This window comes from Rana temporaria, chromosome 2 (genome assembly GCF_905171775.1).
Source record: "Rana temporaria chromosome 2, aRanTem1.1, whole genome shotgun sequence".
In the NCBI taxonomy this organism is placed as follows: domain Eukaryota; kingdom Metazoa; phylum Chordata; class Amphibia; order Anura; family Ranidae; genus Rana; species Rana temporaria.
The window spans coordinates 505524433-505539566 of record NC_053490.1 but is presented as its reverse complement, the minus strand read 5'-3'; the positions used below and the strand labels follow the sequence as shown (position 1 = coordinate 505539566).

Below are 15134 nucleotides of genomic sequence, written 5' to 3'. Positions count from 1 at the left end.
TAAAAAAACTAATCAAAAAGGAGTACCGACACCCTGGGCGCTGAGGAACTACAAGGACTTCTGCGGCCTTTCCCATTCCTTATTAATGAACTAGTCAAAGAAACTATAAGGAAAACCTTGACAGAGCGGAGTTCCATACAGCGCACTGACAAGTGCTCTGCACACATGTCTTTGGAGTGTGGGAGGAATCTGGAATACCCAGAGAAAAAATAGAGTTACGTACCGGTAACGTCTTTTCCAGTAGTCTTTCAGGACAGCCCACAATTGAGAGAGATACTCCTCCTCTTCCTCTAGGAAACACTGCGCCAGCCCATAAATTTCTCACTCCCCCTGCCAGACCTCAGTATTTATACGAGCACCTCCGGTCAGCTGGGGAGACACAAGAACATGTTAATAACATACAATTACATATCAACATCATGTCCTGGTCTTGAAATCAGACTTCCTCTATTCGGGTGGGTACCCAGGGCTGTCCTGAAAGACTACTGGAAAAGACGTTACCGGTACGTAACTCTATTTTTCCCCTCCCGTCTTTCAGGACAGCCCACAATTGAGAGGATAACCGAGAACTTACCAACTAGGGTGGGACTATGGCTTGCAAAACCTTTCGTCCAAAGGCTTGCTCACCTGCCGAAACCAGGTCCACCCTGTAGTGTTTAACGAAGGTGGTGTAGCTGGACCATGTTGCTGCTTTGCAAATCTGTTCCGGCGTTGCTCCCGCTCTTTCTGCTTGAGAGGTTGCCAGCGCTCGAGTGGAGTGTGCTTTAATTCCTGTAGGGATATCCCTACCAGCCAAAGTGTATGCTTGCTCAATGCTTAGTCTTAGCCACCTGGCAATAGTGCGCCTGGATGCTTTGCATCCCTTCCTGGTTCCAGAAAATAAAACAAATAGTGAGTCTGACCGTCTAAACGGTTTAGTCACCTCTAAATAATGTAGGATACTTCTCCTAACATCTAACGTACTGAAACGTCGTTCCCTTTCCCCCGAAGGGTTGGAACAAAAAGAGGGTAAAACTATATCTTGACTCCTGTGAAACTTTGAAGTCACTTTAGGAAGAAAGGCTGGATCGGTCTTGAAAACGACCCGATCCGGGAAAATAACACAAAAAGGGGGTCTGATCGATAGAGCTTCTAGCTCGCTGACCCTCCTAGCAGTGGTCACTGCAACCAAAAAAGCTGTTTTTAAGGTTAAATCCCTTAGAGAACAATTATCTAAGGGCTCAAAGGGAGTACCCGTTAGGGTACGCAATACCAGAGACAGGTCCCAACTGGGGAAGGGTGGCCCTCGAGCTGGTCTCTGTCTGGATAGTGCTTTAAAGAACCTGACTATCCAGGGACTGGTGGCCAGAGGTTTTTCTAAATACACCGTAAGTGCCGAAACCTGCCCTTTAAGGGTGCTAACCGAAAGACCCTTATCTGCCCCACACTGAAGAATTCTAAGACAGCCGTGGGGCTCTGTACAGAACAGGGGCAATTTACACACCATTCGTTGAAACGAAGCCAAACCTTCTTGTAAATTTTGCGGGTCTCCTTTTTTCTACTATTAAGGAGGGTGGCAATTAAACCTTCGGAAAATCCCTTGGATCTTAGTATGGCTTCCTCAGTAGCCACGCTGCTAGCCTCCACCTGTGGACTTGTGGACATAGGACTGGGCCCTGTGATAGAAGATCCTCCCGCTGAGGTAGAAATAAGGGTGGTTCTGCCGCTAATTGTTTGAGGACTGAGAACCAAGCCCTCGCATTTTCTCTTGAGGCGAAGAGGTCCACCTCCAGAGTTCCCCATCTCTTGTTCAGGAGCTGAAAGACCTCCTGGTTGAGGGTCCACTCGCCCTCCCTCAGCTGCCTCCGACTGAGGAAGTCTGCTGTTACGTTTCTTTCTCCCCTCAGAAAGACCGCCGAAAGGGAGAGGGTGTGGATCTCGGCCCAGCCCAGAATCTCTGCTGTCAGGACCGACAAACTTTCGCTTCTCGTGCCGCCCTGCTTGTTTAAATAGGCTACGGCCGATGAATTGTCCGATCTCACCTGAATGTGGTGCCCCTGGAGTTCCTCCTGAAAGAACCTGAGGGCTAGGCCCACTGCCCTCAGCTCCTTCCAATTGGAAGATCTTTTTAGATCTTGGAGACCCCAGGTACCCTGCGCTGGAAGGGACCCCAGGTGCGCTCCCCAGCCCTTGCCGCTTGCGTCTGTGGTTACCACCCGAGACACCGGGATAATCCACAGACGTCCTTGGGTAATGTTGGTGGCCTTTCTCCACCACCAGAGGGATCTCTTTACCTGAAGGGGTACTAGAATCAAGGAGTCTAGGGTTTCTAGGCTGTGATCCCAGACCCTTAGTAGGAAGGCCTGCAGTGGGCGAAAGTGAATCCCTGCCCACTGTACGGCTGGGAGGGCAGATGTCAGCAGACCTAGCGTTGACATCAGGGACCTTAGTGACACCTGTTGATTGTTTTGGAGGGAAGCTACTGCTCTGTCCAACTTCTTGACTTTCTCTACCGGGAGGAACACTCTTGAGAGAGTAGAATCCAGCAGGTACCCTAGGTAAGTGATCTGTTGGGATGGAATTAAACTGGACTTGTCTAGGTTCAGTAACCACCCTAGGTCCGTTAGAACCTTCTTGGTCACTTCCAGGTCCCTGGATAGCTGCTCTGGCGAGGCTGCGAAAAGTAGCAGGTCGTCCAGATAGGCTATGATGGATATTCCCTGAAGTCGCAGAAACGCTAAGGGTTCTGCCAGGATTTTGGTAAAAATCCGGGGCGAGGAGGATAGCCCGAATGGCAGAGCCTGGAACTGGAGGTGTACAATCGTTCCCTCTAGGTCCACGGCCAATCGCAGATAACTCTGAGAATTCTCTGCGATCGGGACGTGTAAGTATGCGTCTCTGAGGTCCAGAGATACCATGAAACAATTGAGGGGAAGGAGGGCTCTGACTGTATAAATTGATTCCATACGGAATTTCCTGTATGAAATGGATCTGTTCAGAGGTTTTAGGTTTAGGATTAACCTGTATTTTCCCGAGGGCTTCTTTACCACAAAGATGTGTGAATAAAATCCCCTTCCTTCCTCTGCCCTTGGAACTCTGAGGATGACACTCTGATCCTCTAGCTCCCTTAGAGCTCCCAACAAGGCTTCGGATTTCTCCTTGTCCCTGGGTAGATGGGTGACTAGGTATCTCTGGGGGGGAGGTGATGAAAATTCCAGTCGGTATCCCCCTCTTATGACCGCCAGGACAAACTGGTTTGGGGAGATTGATTCCCATTGTGGGAGAAAAGTCCCCAGTCTTCCTCCCACCCTGACTAACAAGTCATGGGTTTTTAGGGGGCTGGACAGGAGGGTGAAAAATCGCTCCACCTCTGCCTCTGCCCCTGGGGGTCCAAACCCTCTTTTGGCCTGCTGGTTTGGCCCCTTTTTGCTTATGCGGACGAAACCCCCTTCCTGCCTGTACTGTGACTCTCTTTTTAGGAGGAAAGGCTTTCTTTTTGTCCGCCGTGCGGTCTAGTACTGCTTCAAGGCCTGGGCCAAAAAGCAGGTCCCCTGTGAAGGGAATACCACATAACTTGGATTTAGAGGCGCTGTCGCCAGTCCAAGTCTTGAGCCAGAGGGCCCTTCTGGCCGAGTTAGCCAGAACCGCCGATCTGGCCGACATGCGGACTGACTCCGCTGAGGCATCCGCTATATAAGCGACTCCTTGCAGGACAGTAGGGAAGGAGGCTAAAATAGTTTCCTTATCCGTACCAGCTTCAATGTGCTCCTGAATTTTAGAGAGCCAATGCTCCAGATTGCGAGCCATTACCGTGACGGCAAGTTCTGGTTTAAGATTCCCCATAGTAGAACCCCAACATTTCTTTAATAGGGAATCCATTCTTTTGTCCATAACATCGGACAAAACCCCCATGTCCTCGAACGCTAAATCCGTGTTCCTGGACACTTGGGAGAAGGCGGCGTCTAATTTGGGGCTTTTGTTCCAAACAGATAAAGGATCCTCTGAGAAAGGGAATCTCCTCTTTAGGGATCTGGAAAAAAAGGGTTTCCTTTCAGGATCCTGCCACTCCTTCTTAATGGTCTCAACCAGTATATCATGTACTGGGAAGACCTTTTTCTCTTGCTCCTCCAGACCCCTGTACATTCGATCATGGAGGGTAAGAGGTTTCTTGTCGGTTTGGATACCAAGGGTTGTGTAAACTGCCCCTAAGAGGTCCTCTACCTCATCCAGTGACAATTTGTACCTAGAGGGCTTCCTGGACTCCCCGTCCTGGTCCTCTCCCTCTGACCCCTCTTGAGAATCAGAGGTGGCACTATCTGGAGGAACCTGTTCCTCTTGGGAAGGGCCTGCGGAAACATCTGCCATAGCTGCTGCAATGGGTATGACAGGAGCAGGACCCTGAGCCTGTGGCTGGGTTGTAACCAGGGTAGGGACAGCCAAAGGCTGTAATCTCTCAAACAGAGATTTGAATGAGGAGAACGTGGATGACAGTTCTTTAACAGAGGCTGCAAGTCCTGACTCCTGTTCTAATTCATTTTCCCTGACCAGGGATTGAATGCAATCCCTACATAGGACCTTAGTCCATGTTTCTGGAAGGACATCCCTACAGGAGGCACACTTCCTCTTTGAGCTATGCCTTCCACTACCCGTTTTTTCAATGGCTTTCTGAAACACAGAAAGGGCAGAAAACAACAGTTATAAAAATAAAAAATTTAAAAATTTTTTTTAAAAAATGTAAAAAATTTAGTTACAACCCTGGGAGTGCACCTAGCCCCCTATAAACCCTGGGACTAAGGACTCCCCCTCCCCTGGCCACCCAGGGGGCTTGCCTCCCCATGCATTGAACCCTACATGGAGAGGCAAACCTAAGCTAGAGAGCGCCCCTCCCCAGGGTACTCTTACCTTAGGCTCGCTGGAGGTAGCGTCAGTTGTCAGGGCTGGCTCTGGAGATGCTGCCGACATGACTGCAGGTGGCTGCTTGCTGAGAGCTTTCTCCTCGCCTGTGCGAGATCCGACTCCCTCCAGCGTCCGCCCGGACCTCCTATCAGCACCGCGACCCGGAACCGGAAGTCGCGGTTCAAAGGGGAGACATCCGCTCTACGCCGGAAATGACGTCACCCGCCGTCCAGCCCACTCGGTTCAAAAAAATTCTTTGCGGCCTGTAGTACAGGGCGAGCCTGGATGTCCCCCCCGCTGCGCCCCGCTGGACGAGATAGGGGTCCCCCGCAACCAGGAGCCGCGCTCGGCGTGGAAGGGGTGGCTAATGGTGGGCCTGCACCGCACCAGGATTCACCTGGAAGCCTCTGCTTCCTTAAGGTAAAATAGATGGCCTCAGTCCTCTGCCTGAATTGGCCTAGGTTCCCATGCAGTGTCTCCCCACCGGAGGAAACACTAATACTGAGGTCTGGCAGGGGGAGTGAGAAATTTATGGGCTGGCGCAGTGTTTCCTAGAGGAAGAGGAGGAGTATCTCTCTCAATTGTGGGCTGTCCTGAAAGACGGGAGGGGAAACCCCCGTGGACACAGGGAGAAAGCATGCAATCTCCAGGCAGTTTAGGGTCGGAGTCCGGACTCGAACCCGTGACTCTCCTGCTGCCAGGTGAGGGAGTAAACCATGACACCACGGTGATGCCTATACCAACCAAAGTAATAAGTCCCCCTCACAAGGAAGGTTCTGGTCCACATACACAGACAATACAGAACCAGGGGCGTGACAGCCAGGTCCCAGTCTGTGACAGCAGTCCCTAGGGGATGGTGGGGGGAGGGGGCACAATTAAACCCCCCTTAACACCTGCACGCCGCTCCAACAAAGTGTCCATGAATCGCAGGATCAGGAGCTCCAGCAGCCACCTCTGGCATCTTTTGAGAGGAAGAACCAGACATTGACTCCATCTATAACAGCTTTCAGGGACCCATTTCAGACCTGAAGAAATCCCACCCTCCTTGCTGCGCTGACCGGGGGTTACCCAGGGAACTCGCCAATCGGAAGAGACCGTTCAGCGCCACTGCCTACCCTAAGAACACAGCGTGTACTTGTGAGGAGAAATGTTGTGAGGTGCTTCTCAAAACATCATGAGGAGATCCGTGCTGCGCGCTGAGAAGCTTAGTGCTAGAGGCAAAAACAACCTCCAAAATGGCTGCCAGACGCCTCGGAGCAGGAGCGGCTACAGAAACATAGCCGCCCGAAATAATAATCTTCACCATAGCGCGGCGACAACAAAATGCCCGCCAATGGGAATTCCTAATGGAAGCAGCAGGCTACATAAAAATGGCGCTGGCGCTGAGTAGGCAGCCTGTCTCTCAGCCGACAGTTGATAGAAGATCCTTTCATGAATACAATTTTCCTCAGGGTGCTGGGCCCAAAGGGAGCCATACGTCCTTCTCCTTGCTAGGCAGAAAGAAACTGAGGCTGCAGTGAGGAGGGTTATGTCTGGAGGGACCGCCCCCTGGGCGGGGCTGTTCAACTCAGTTAAAGTAACATGCATTTAATTATCTAACATGTTTCTGCCTAGTCCTTTCCTGCGAACAGGAACTTGTCATTTAAGGAGCTGTGTGCGTCCATGGACGATGAGAGAAAATTTGTTTTTTTTTATATATTTTTGGGGGATATTATAGCAAAAAGATATATTGCTTTTTTTTTCCAACATTTGTTTTTGTTTTATTATTTATAGCGCAAAAAAAAAAAAACGCAGAGGTGATCTAACACCACCAAAAGAAAGCTCCATTTGTGGGGGAAAAAGGACGTCAATTTTGTTTGGGTGCAACGTCGCACGATTGTCAGTTAAAGCGACGCAATGCCATACTGCAAAAAGTGCTCAGGTCAGGAAAGGGGTAAATTCTTCCGGGGCTGAAGTGGTTAAAGCCCGTCACTGAATAAAATGGTTAGCTTACACCTTGCGTTTGCTTTTGGCGATACACACACCTGCCAAACTTCAACAAAGTTTCAAAAGAGCAATCACAGAAGCATCATTGAAGCCTCCCCGAAGGATCACTGAAGCATCATCAAAGCCCTGCGCTGTGAACGGTCTGATAAACCCTTCCCGCTGAGTGTACGCACATATGCGTCCTCGGCTTTAGGGGGTTCTACCGGGACGGTGTGGGAGGGTTTCAGCAACAGAGGCAGTCCCGTCAAGCCAGAAAGCAGTGGGCGGGACTAGGTGTGGCCAGGTGCTGACTGACAAGTCTGAGGCACGTGAATCCACACAGTAACAATGTTAATAACCCGGCTCTGCAACTTTTTTTCATCCCTTAGTAGTGCAAGCGGGCTCAACTTGAGAAAAAAAAATTAGATTTTTTAAGAAGAACTATGGGCTAATGATGTAAAAAAGTAATGTAGAATCCCTAGTAATAGCCGTCTTCAATTCTATTATTGTGACTGGTAATCGGCAATATCTATCTCTAATGCTGGCATCAGAAGCTCTATGTCATCACTTCCTTTCAGCACATAAAGATACCCCCATCACATAAAGTGATAAAAATTACAGGCATATCTACCGTAAATATACATTAAAAAAGGTAAAAAAAATTAACATGGTCACCACAGGTCTCTAGTTGTACTTTAACCACCTCAGCTCTGGAAGGTTGTACCCCCCTTTATGACCAGAGTATTTTTTGCCATATAGCACTGCGCTACATAAATTTATATACATTTTTTCACACAAATGGCACTTTCTTTTGGTGGTATTTGTTCACCACTAGGTTTTTTTTATTAGATAAACGAAAAGACTAAAAATACTTTCTGCTATAAAACATATCCAATTAAAAAAAAAAAAAAAAAATCTTCATGATGCTTTGGTAAAAAAAAAAATCCCAATAACTGTATATTGATTGGTTTGCATAAAAGTTATAACATCTACAAACTATGGTAAATTATTTAATTTTTTTAAACTACGAATGGCGGTGATCAGCGACTTATGTTACTGCGATAGTGTCAGTGCGGTGGGCAATCTGACACCAACTTGGAACCTGCTAACTGCCACTGACATCACCAGTGACAGTAATACAGTGATCAGTGCAAATGCTATTCACTGTACTAGTGACACTGACTGGGAAGGGGGTTAACATGTAGGGCGATCAAAGGGTTAGCTGTGTGCCCAACAATGTGTGCTGCTTTTTACTAATCTTTGTTTCTTATTCCTGCAAACTGCCTAAACACAATTTTCCTACGTCATCTTTTTAAAAACAGCAAATCATTTTTTAGAATTTAGGTCCACTTTAAAACACAAATTCAATGGTTTTACCTATAGTCACAGGTTTTGCAAGTTCCAGATTTTCTGTCTTCATAGTTTCATCTTGACACGTTGGAGCGGTTCCTTCACTTTGTAGGCAGACAGCTGTGGATTCTGAAGTGGTCTCTTCTTCCTTTTGTGCGGTTAATTCCCCATTCTGAGAGTTTTCGGAATTCTCACTAAAATAAAGAGTCACAGAATGTCAATACAACATATCAACAAAGCATCAAAATCTAAGGCTGGCCATAGTTGATACTCTCATTCCTCTTGAATGCCTCCTTCTGCGCTATTGCACTCTTACAGCGAGCGGCGCAGGGAGCATTCCCATCCGACAGAATACAATGCTTATTGCTAGTGTTGATAGCTGCTTGCAGTAGGTGTATATTATTTAGTCTGTGAAAGTTGGTCTACAAACCATATTTGAAAAATTAATCAACCCTGATGTATTGACTGCCTATATCTTGAGGCCCTGAAACGCCAGGACAGTACAAATACCCTCAAAATTCCACCCCCCCCCCCTTTTCTTTTTTTAAAGTAAGCAGTCCACTATATTAGGCAAGACACGTGGTGAGTGTTTTTGTAAGTAGCAATTTTGTGCCACAAGTCTATCACAAAATCATTTTAACAAATTATTTCTCACACAGCATACACATACAAAGCACACATTTTTTGCTCAGCAAGCAGGTTGAATGGGGGGGGAAAAAAAATCCTGACTAACAGCAGCCACAAATGAAATAACACACCGGTCCTCAATAAGTTCATATATACAGGAGATGTCGTATAAGTTTCTGACTAGATGGTACCATACGCCGACCCGTTTGGCTCAGATCTACCCATTAATGAATGCCAACTGCTGGAGGGGGTGCAATCAAAGAGGGTCATTTCTTCATATATGGTGGCAGTGTCCCAGGATCAGGAGATTTTGGGAGGAGATATCCCCGTGGATAAAGAAACTGACATTAAGACCTATTGAGCAATCCCCATTGCATTTCCTGTTTCATGGAATGCCAGCATCCATGAAGTTCTACAAAAGAAGTGTTACACCACACCTATTAAATGCAGCGAAGGCACTGATACCTAGATACTGGAAACAACCTAAAGTCCCCAATATATTGGAATGGAAAATCGAGGTAGAGAGGATAATGGAGGCAGAGAGATGGGTATACATGGTCAAGGACCAACAGGACAAATTTAAGGATATATGGGCAGGGTGGATATATTACTCTCCTGAAGTAGGGAAGGATTAGCTTGGGGCGGAGAGGCTAGGAGGCGGGTGGGGGCGAGCGGTGAGACGGCGAATAATCTTTTTTCCTTTTTTTTTTTTTTTTTTTTTTTTCTCTTTCTTTTTTTTTTTTTTTGTCTCCCTACCCTGCGGGCACCGGAGGGGGAGGAGGTGGGAGGGGGGAGGCGCGCCCCCCCCCCTCCTAATTCTCACCTCTTTTTTTTTTTTTCCCCCTCCTCTTTTTCACAACACTAATTTGGATCACTAAAGAGGAGGAAATAATTAATCAATTAAGTCAACATAGGAGGATAAGTATAGAGGCTCCCCTTAAGGAATATTATTTGGGAGTCATAAGAATGGGAACGGGGGTTTTAAAGGAAGGTTATAGTCACAAAAGAAAGATCACTAATAAGGGAAAGGAGAAGAACACACCCAATATTGTTGGTTCTTTTTTTTTTTTTTTTTTTATTTATGTATTTATTTTTTTTCACTCCTTTTTTTGAGGTGGTTATGAAACTTCTCCCCTTCGCATGGTAGGGGGGGGGGGAGATAAGGTGTTGGGGAGTTAAAGAGGCACGAAACAAAGAAAACAATTTATATATATATTTTTTTTTTTTTTTTTTTCTCACTAAAGTCACGAAATTAAGGACTATTAAGCCCTGCACAAAATCCCTTTTGCCTTTTTTTTTTTTTTTTTTTTTATTATTAGGGTGGTATTGAGCTCCTCCTTTTTGTGCCGTAGGGAGGTCATAAAGTGATGGGGTCTAGGGGGTCACGTGGGAGGGGGGGGGTCTCGCCTCTCCTTTCTCCTCCTCCTCCTCTTTCTCTCTCTCCCTGGCGTCCCTCCCGCCTCTTGTAGGTGGGGAGTGGGACGGGGGATTGGAGGAGAGGGAGGGGGAGGCCGATGGTGCCCATGGGGGGGATAAGGTAATGTAGGGAAGTATTTTTATTTGAATAGGTACGGAGATATTCTTTTTTTTGTTTTGTTTTGTTTTGTTTTGTTATTGTTATTTGTTTATTGTATGTGATGTAATTTGGAAAATAAAGAAAATGAGTAATTATAAAAACAGCAGCCACAAATACTGCAGCTACTCACTTTTAATATTGGGACACTCACCTGTCCTGGAATCCAACGATGTTTAAAAAAAACAGGTACCACCCCACGAGAAAAGGTGTCAAATGTGGCACAGGGGGTGGGGGAGGAGACAGATAAGAGGAGAATCCCTTTTTGGGTGGAGTGCCACTTTAATGAGGATGCAGGGATCTCCCCTGCCGTGGTATTGTATGCCGACAGCAGGGACTCTCTCCAAGCCCAGTAAATTTTCAGTACATTTATGCTAGGCTTTACTATTACATCACAACACACGCTCTGCTTCTCTTCCCAAGCATGGGGATGCCACATGTATGAGACTCACAACCTTCTGGCTTTCTAGGCGAATAAAAGAACACATCTAATCTCCTGCGTACCTATCACATTGTTGGAGGTCCTACAGCAAAAGGACAGTAGAGACACCCACAAAACAACCAGAGTGTTTTCTAAGAGGAATGCAGAGTCTTTTGAAAATCTTTTTTTTTTTTTTTGGGGGGGGGGGGGGGGTGTACCTAAAAACAAATTTTGCTACTGGCGATACCACACGGGTAAAACTTATCACAGCCTAACTACAAAATCCAAGAAGCACCTTCAGGGGCATAAATTACACATCTAATTTGCAGACTACCTATTACAGTACATTTCTGGATTTCTGGAGGACCTGGAGCACCAGGACAATGGAAAAAACACACCAAAAAATAACCACATTTTGGAAAGTAAACACCCCAAGGTATGTTCTGTAGAGGTAAATGCGTTATTTTTGCCACACCGTTTTGAAAAATGCAGAAAGAAAAGTCAATCACTTGATGTCTGCAAGATTTACCCCCCTTCATGACCAGGCCATTTTTTTTGTGATACAGCACTGCATTACTTTGACAATTGCGCGGTCATGCAACGCTGTAGCCAAATACAATTGAAATATTTTTTTTCCTACAAATAGAACTTTCTTTTGGTGGTATCTGATCAGAGAATTTTGAAAAACCAGGGCTGTGGAGTCGGTAGATACATTCTCCGACTCCTCTGTATTAATATGCGAATGTATTTTATACATTCCTTGAGGGAAAGAAACGCAACCTACCACAGGACTACTGGCTGGGAAGCCAACAGTCTACTGTATTGCACAGTTTAAGCAAAAGACAAACACAATGAAAACAAAGTTTTTTATTCTAAAACATGATTTTCCTAGGAGAATCCCATAGTCATGTTTAAAGTTTAAGCTAACAATCAGAGTTTACAAGTTTTTATAGCCTAAGCTAAATGACAGCAGTTTTTCCAATGGTTTACAGCTTCAGTCTTGAACTATTGGCCCTCCATTCCCTTCACTTATACAAGTGTCTCACTCTCTAGTCCTGCAAAAAACATATTTACTTAATCCCTTATCAGTGAGAGGCTAGGTTACACATGGGCGCTGCGTTGCCTGTAAAAGCAGAACACAACACTATGGAAAGTATAAGTATTGCAGCTCCTAATTGTGCGTTGCGTGCCATATAGTGAAGCACATGAAAAGCATGCTTCTTCACGGTCACTTAACCTGTTCGTTTTGCGGTTACGTGAGGCACTGCATGCATTGGTCTTTATTCTTACAGTAGAGAAGTCATTAATTATAACTTTTTGTGAATTGGGACATTTAAACTTGTTTTTTTTTTTTTTTTATTCCAATCTAAATTTAGTAGGAGTCGGAGTCGGTGCATTGTTTGCCGACTCCAGGTACCCAAAATTTCCCCCGACTCCTCGATTCCGACTCCACAGCCCTGTGAAAAACAAATATATTTTTTCCCCACTCACTTTCCGCTATAAAACATATCCAATTAAAATAAAAATCTTTATAAATTTAGGTCAATATGTATTCTACTACATATTTTAAAGACCAAAAAAACATTGTTTTACACATTCTCTAAAAGGACTGCATCATGCTACCTGCGCCATGTCACTTATGCTGGTCATACACAAATTCATTTTTCCTTTGAAATTTTTATTTTCTAATCATTAGTGGGGTCAAATTGACGCAAGTTTTCTACCACTTCTCAATCCAACAGTTTCGAACAGTGTTTTTTGTATTTCAGAAATGATATCCTTTTTAAAATTTAATTTTAAAAGCAAGTGTAATTTTTGAACGACATTTGTCCATTCAAGGAATATACAAAAAAAATTTGAATTAATATTCTAGTCCAAAATTATATTACCATTGTTAAAATGGTTGTAATGTCACATCTTTTGACCAAGTTTAAGGTCCATGTTTAGTACAGTGTGTTTTTTTCTAATTATAATGCCAAATATCTTCTTTGCACAATGCTGCTATGCAGTCATGTGTCCTCCCCTCTACTTCCCTTCAAGATTTAAGAGAGTACATTGGGAACCCAATAGGGGTAAGGCTGGTACAGGCTACCAAATGATGTATTTTTATAAGAACGATCTTCTAAACCAAGTTGGCTCACAAGGGACTAACATGACAATATTAATCTGTACTGTTAAGAAAATACTTTCAATAAAAATCTATTTTTTTAAAAATAAGAGAGTACATTGGGAGGGGCCGAGATTCCCTTCTGATACTTGCAAGAGTGCAGAGGGAGGATGCGTGACTGCACAGCACCACTGTGAAAAGTAGGTATTTAGCATTATACTTTTAAGAAAACGCACCCTGTACTACACATGGACCTTAAAACAGAGAGGATCAAACTAATATATTGTTTCTTTATATGCACTGGAACAGCTGTAGAGAATAGAGATACTCAAGGCAGGAGATCGGGTTCACAGTTTACACACAGACTATGGAAATTACAGATAGAGAGGGGGAGATGCAGTGACTTTGAAGAGAGAGCTCGATGACAAAGGCACTTAATCTGACCACGCCATCAGCAGCCATGATTATCGTGGTCAGTACACACACACACACACACACACACACACACACACACACACACACACACACACACACACACACACACACAGGAAGGATTAACCAGGTATTTTACAACATGGAAAGGACCACTGACACTGCAAAAGCACTATATTATCATGCCTTAAAAAGGTACAGGAGTTTTTTCTTTTGAGTTACAACCACTTTAAATTTTATCAAAACTGATCACCCCCTCCCCTGACTACTGATAATACTATCAAGGCTTTTCTATTTTTCACAACTAAGGGCCAGTTCACACCAGAAGCGGTGTTAGAACACAACCACGGGAGTGCTGTTTCAATGCAGCGGAGTAAATTTTTTATGCAAACTTTGTGACATTTCAATAAACTGATATTTTATTAAACGCTACTAGCTGCAAAGCAGTAATAGTAATGTAGTACTTTTTTTCCCAGCGCACACTACTGCAGAGCAGTAGTGTAAACTGCCATGATAGGGAACAACAGTACATACCTGAACAAGTCCTAAAACATTTGCAGAATAATGTTTTATATATACACAGACGCTACCAGTCAAATGTTTTTTTGTTTTTTTTCTGGTTGGTCCTTAACCACTTAAGCCCCGGACTAAAATGCTGCCTAAAGACCCAAGGGGTTTTTACAGTTCGGGACTGCGTCGCTTTAACAGACAATTGCGCGGTCGTGCGACGTGGCTCCCAAACAAAAGTGGCGTCCTTTTTTCCCCACAAATAGAGCTTTCTTTTGGTGGTATTTGATGACCTCTGCGGTTTTTATTTTTTGCGCTATAAACAAAAATAGAGCGACAATTTTGAAAAAAAATTCAATATTTTTTACTTTTTGCTATAATAAATATCCCCCGAAAACATATTAAAAAAAAAAAAAAAAAAAAAAAATCGCAATAATCGTTTATCGGTGGTTTGCGCAAAATTTATAGCGTTTACAAAATAGGGGATAGTTTTATTGCATTTTTATTTTATTTTTTTACTACTAATGGCGGCGATCAGCTATTTTTTTCGTGACTGCGACATTATGGCGGACACTTCGGACAATTTTGACACATTTTTGGGACCATTGTCATTTTCACAGCAAAAAATGCATTTAAATTGCATTCTTTATTGTGAAAATGACAGTTGCAGTTTGGGAGTTAAACACAGGGGGCGCTGTAACATTTAGTGTTCACTTAGTGTGTGTTTACTACCGTAGGGGGGTGTGGCTGTAGGACTGACATCATCGATCGAGTCTCCCCTATAAAAGGGATCACTCGAACGATGCGCCGCCATAGTGAAGCACGGGGAAGCCGTGTTTACACACGGCTCTCCCCGTTCTTCAGCTCCGGGGAGCGATCGCGACGGAGCGGCTATAAACAAATAGCCGCACCGTCGTCCCGGATCGCTCCCCGAGGCTTACTGACCGCCGCATGTAGCGGGGGGGCCCCGATCGGACCCCCCACCCACGTCAAGCAGAGCACGTACAGGTACGTTGATGTGCCTGTCCGTGCCATTCTGCTGACGTATATCTACATGAGGAGGTCGGCAAGTGGTTAAAGGGTCACTAAAGGAAAATAAATTTTTGCTGAAATGACTGTTTACAGGCTATAGAGACATAATAGTTAACCGATTCCTTTTAAAAATGATTAAAAATAGATAAAAAACAATCATATAATGCAGGGGTTGACAAATTTGCTTGGAATCTAGGAGCCAGGTAAAAAAGTTAGGAGCCAGAAAACGCACCCCGTCCCGACGA

At 44.8% G+C, this 15134-nt stretch overlaps 1 protein-coding gene across 17 annotated transcripts in view; it reads right to left on the bottom strand.

The window, feature by feature from the left end:
• The window catches only part of SON (SON DNA and RNA binding protein), a 182819-nt gene that overhangs the window by 142494 nt on the left and 25191 nt on the right, over nt 1-15134 (bottom strand). For all 17 annotated transcript variants that reach the window (XR_005747146.1, XR_005747145.1, XR_005747147.1 and 14 more), the window contains exon 2: nt 8218-8384. Coding sequence is in view for 12 of the 17 variants with exons in the window: in XM_040338922.1 (XP_040194856.1) it covers nt 8218-8384 (167 nt within the window). In the remaining 5 variants the exon portion in view is untranslated. The remainder of the gene's footprint in view (nt 1-8217; nt 8385-15134) is intronic.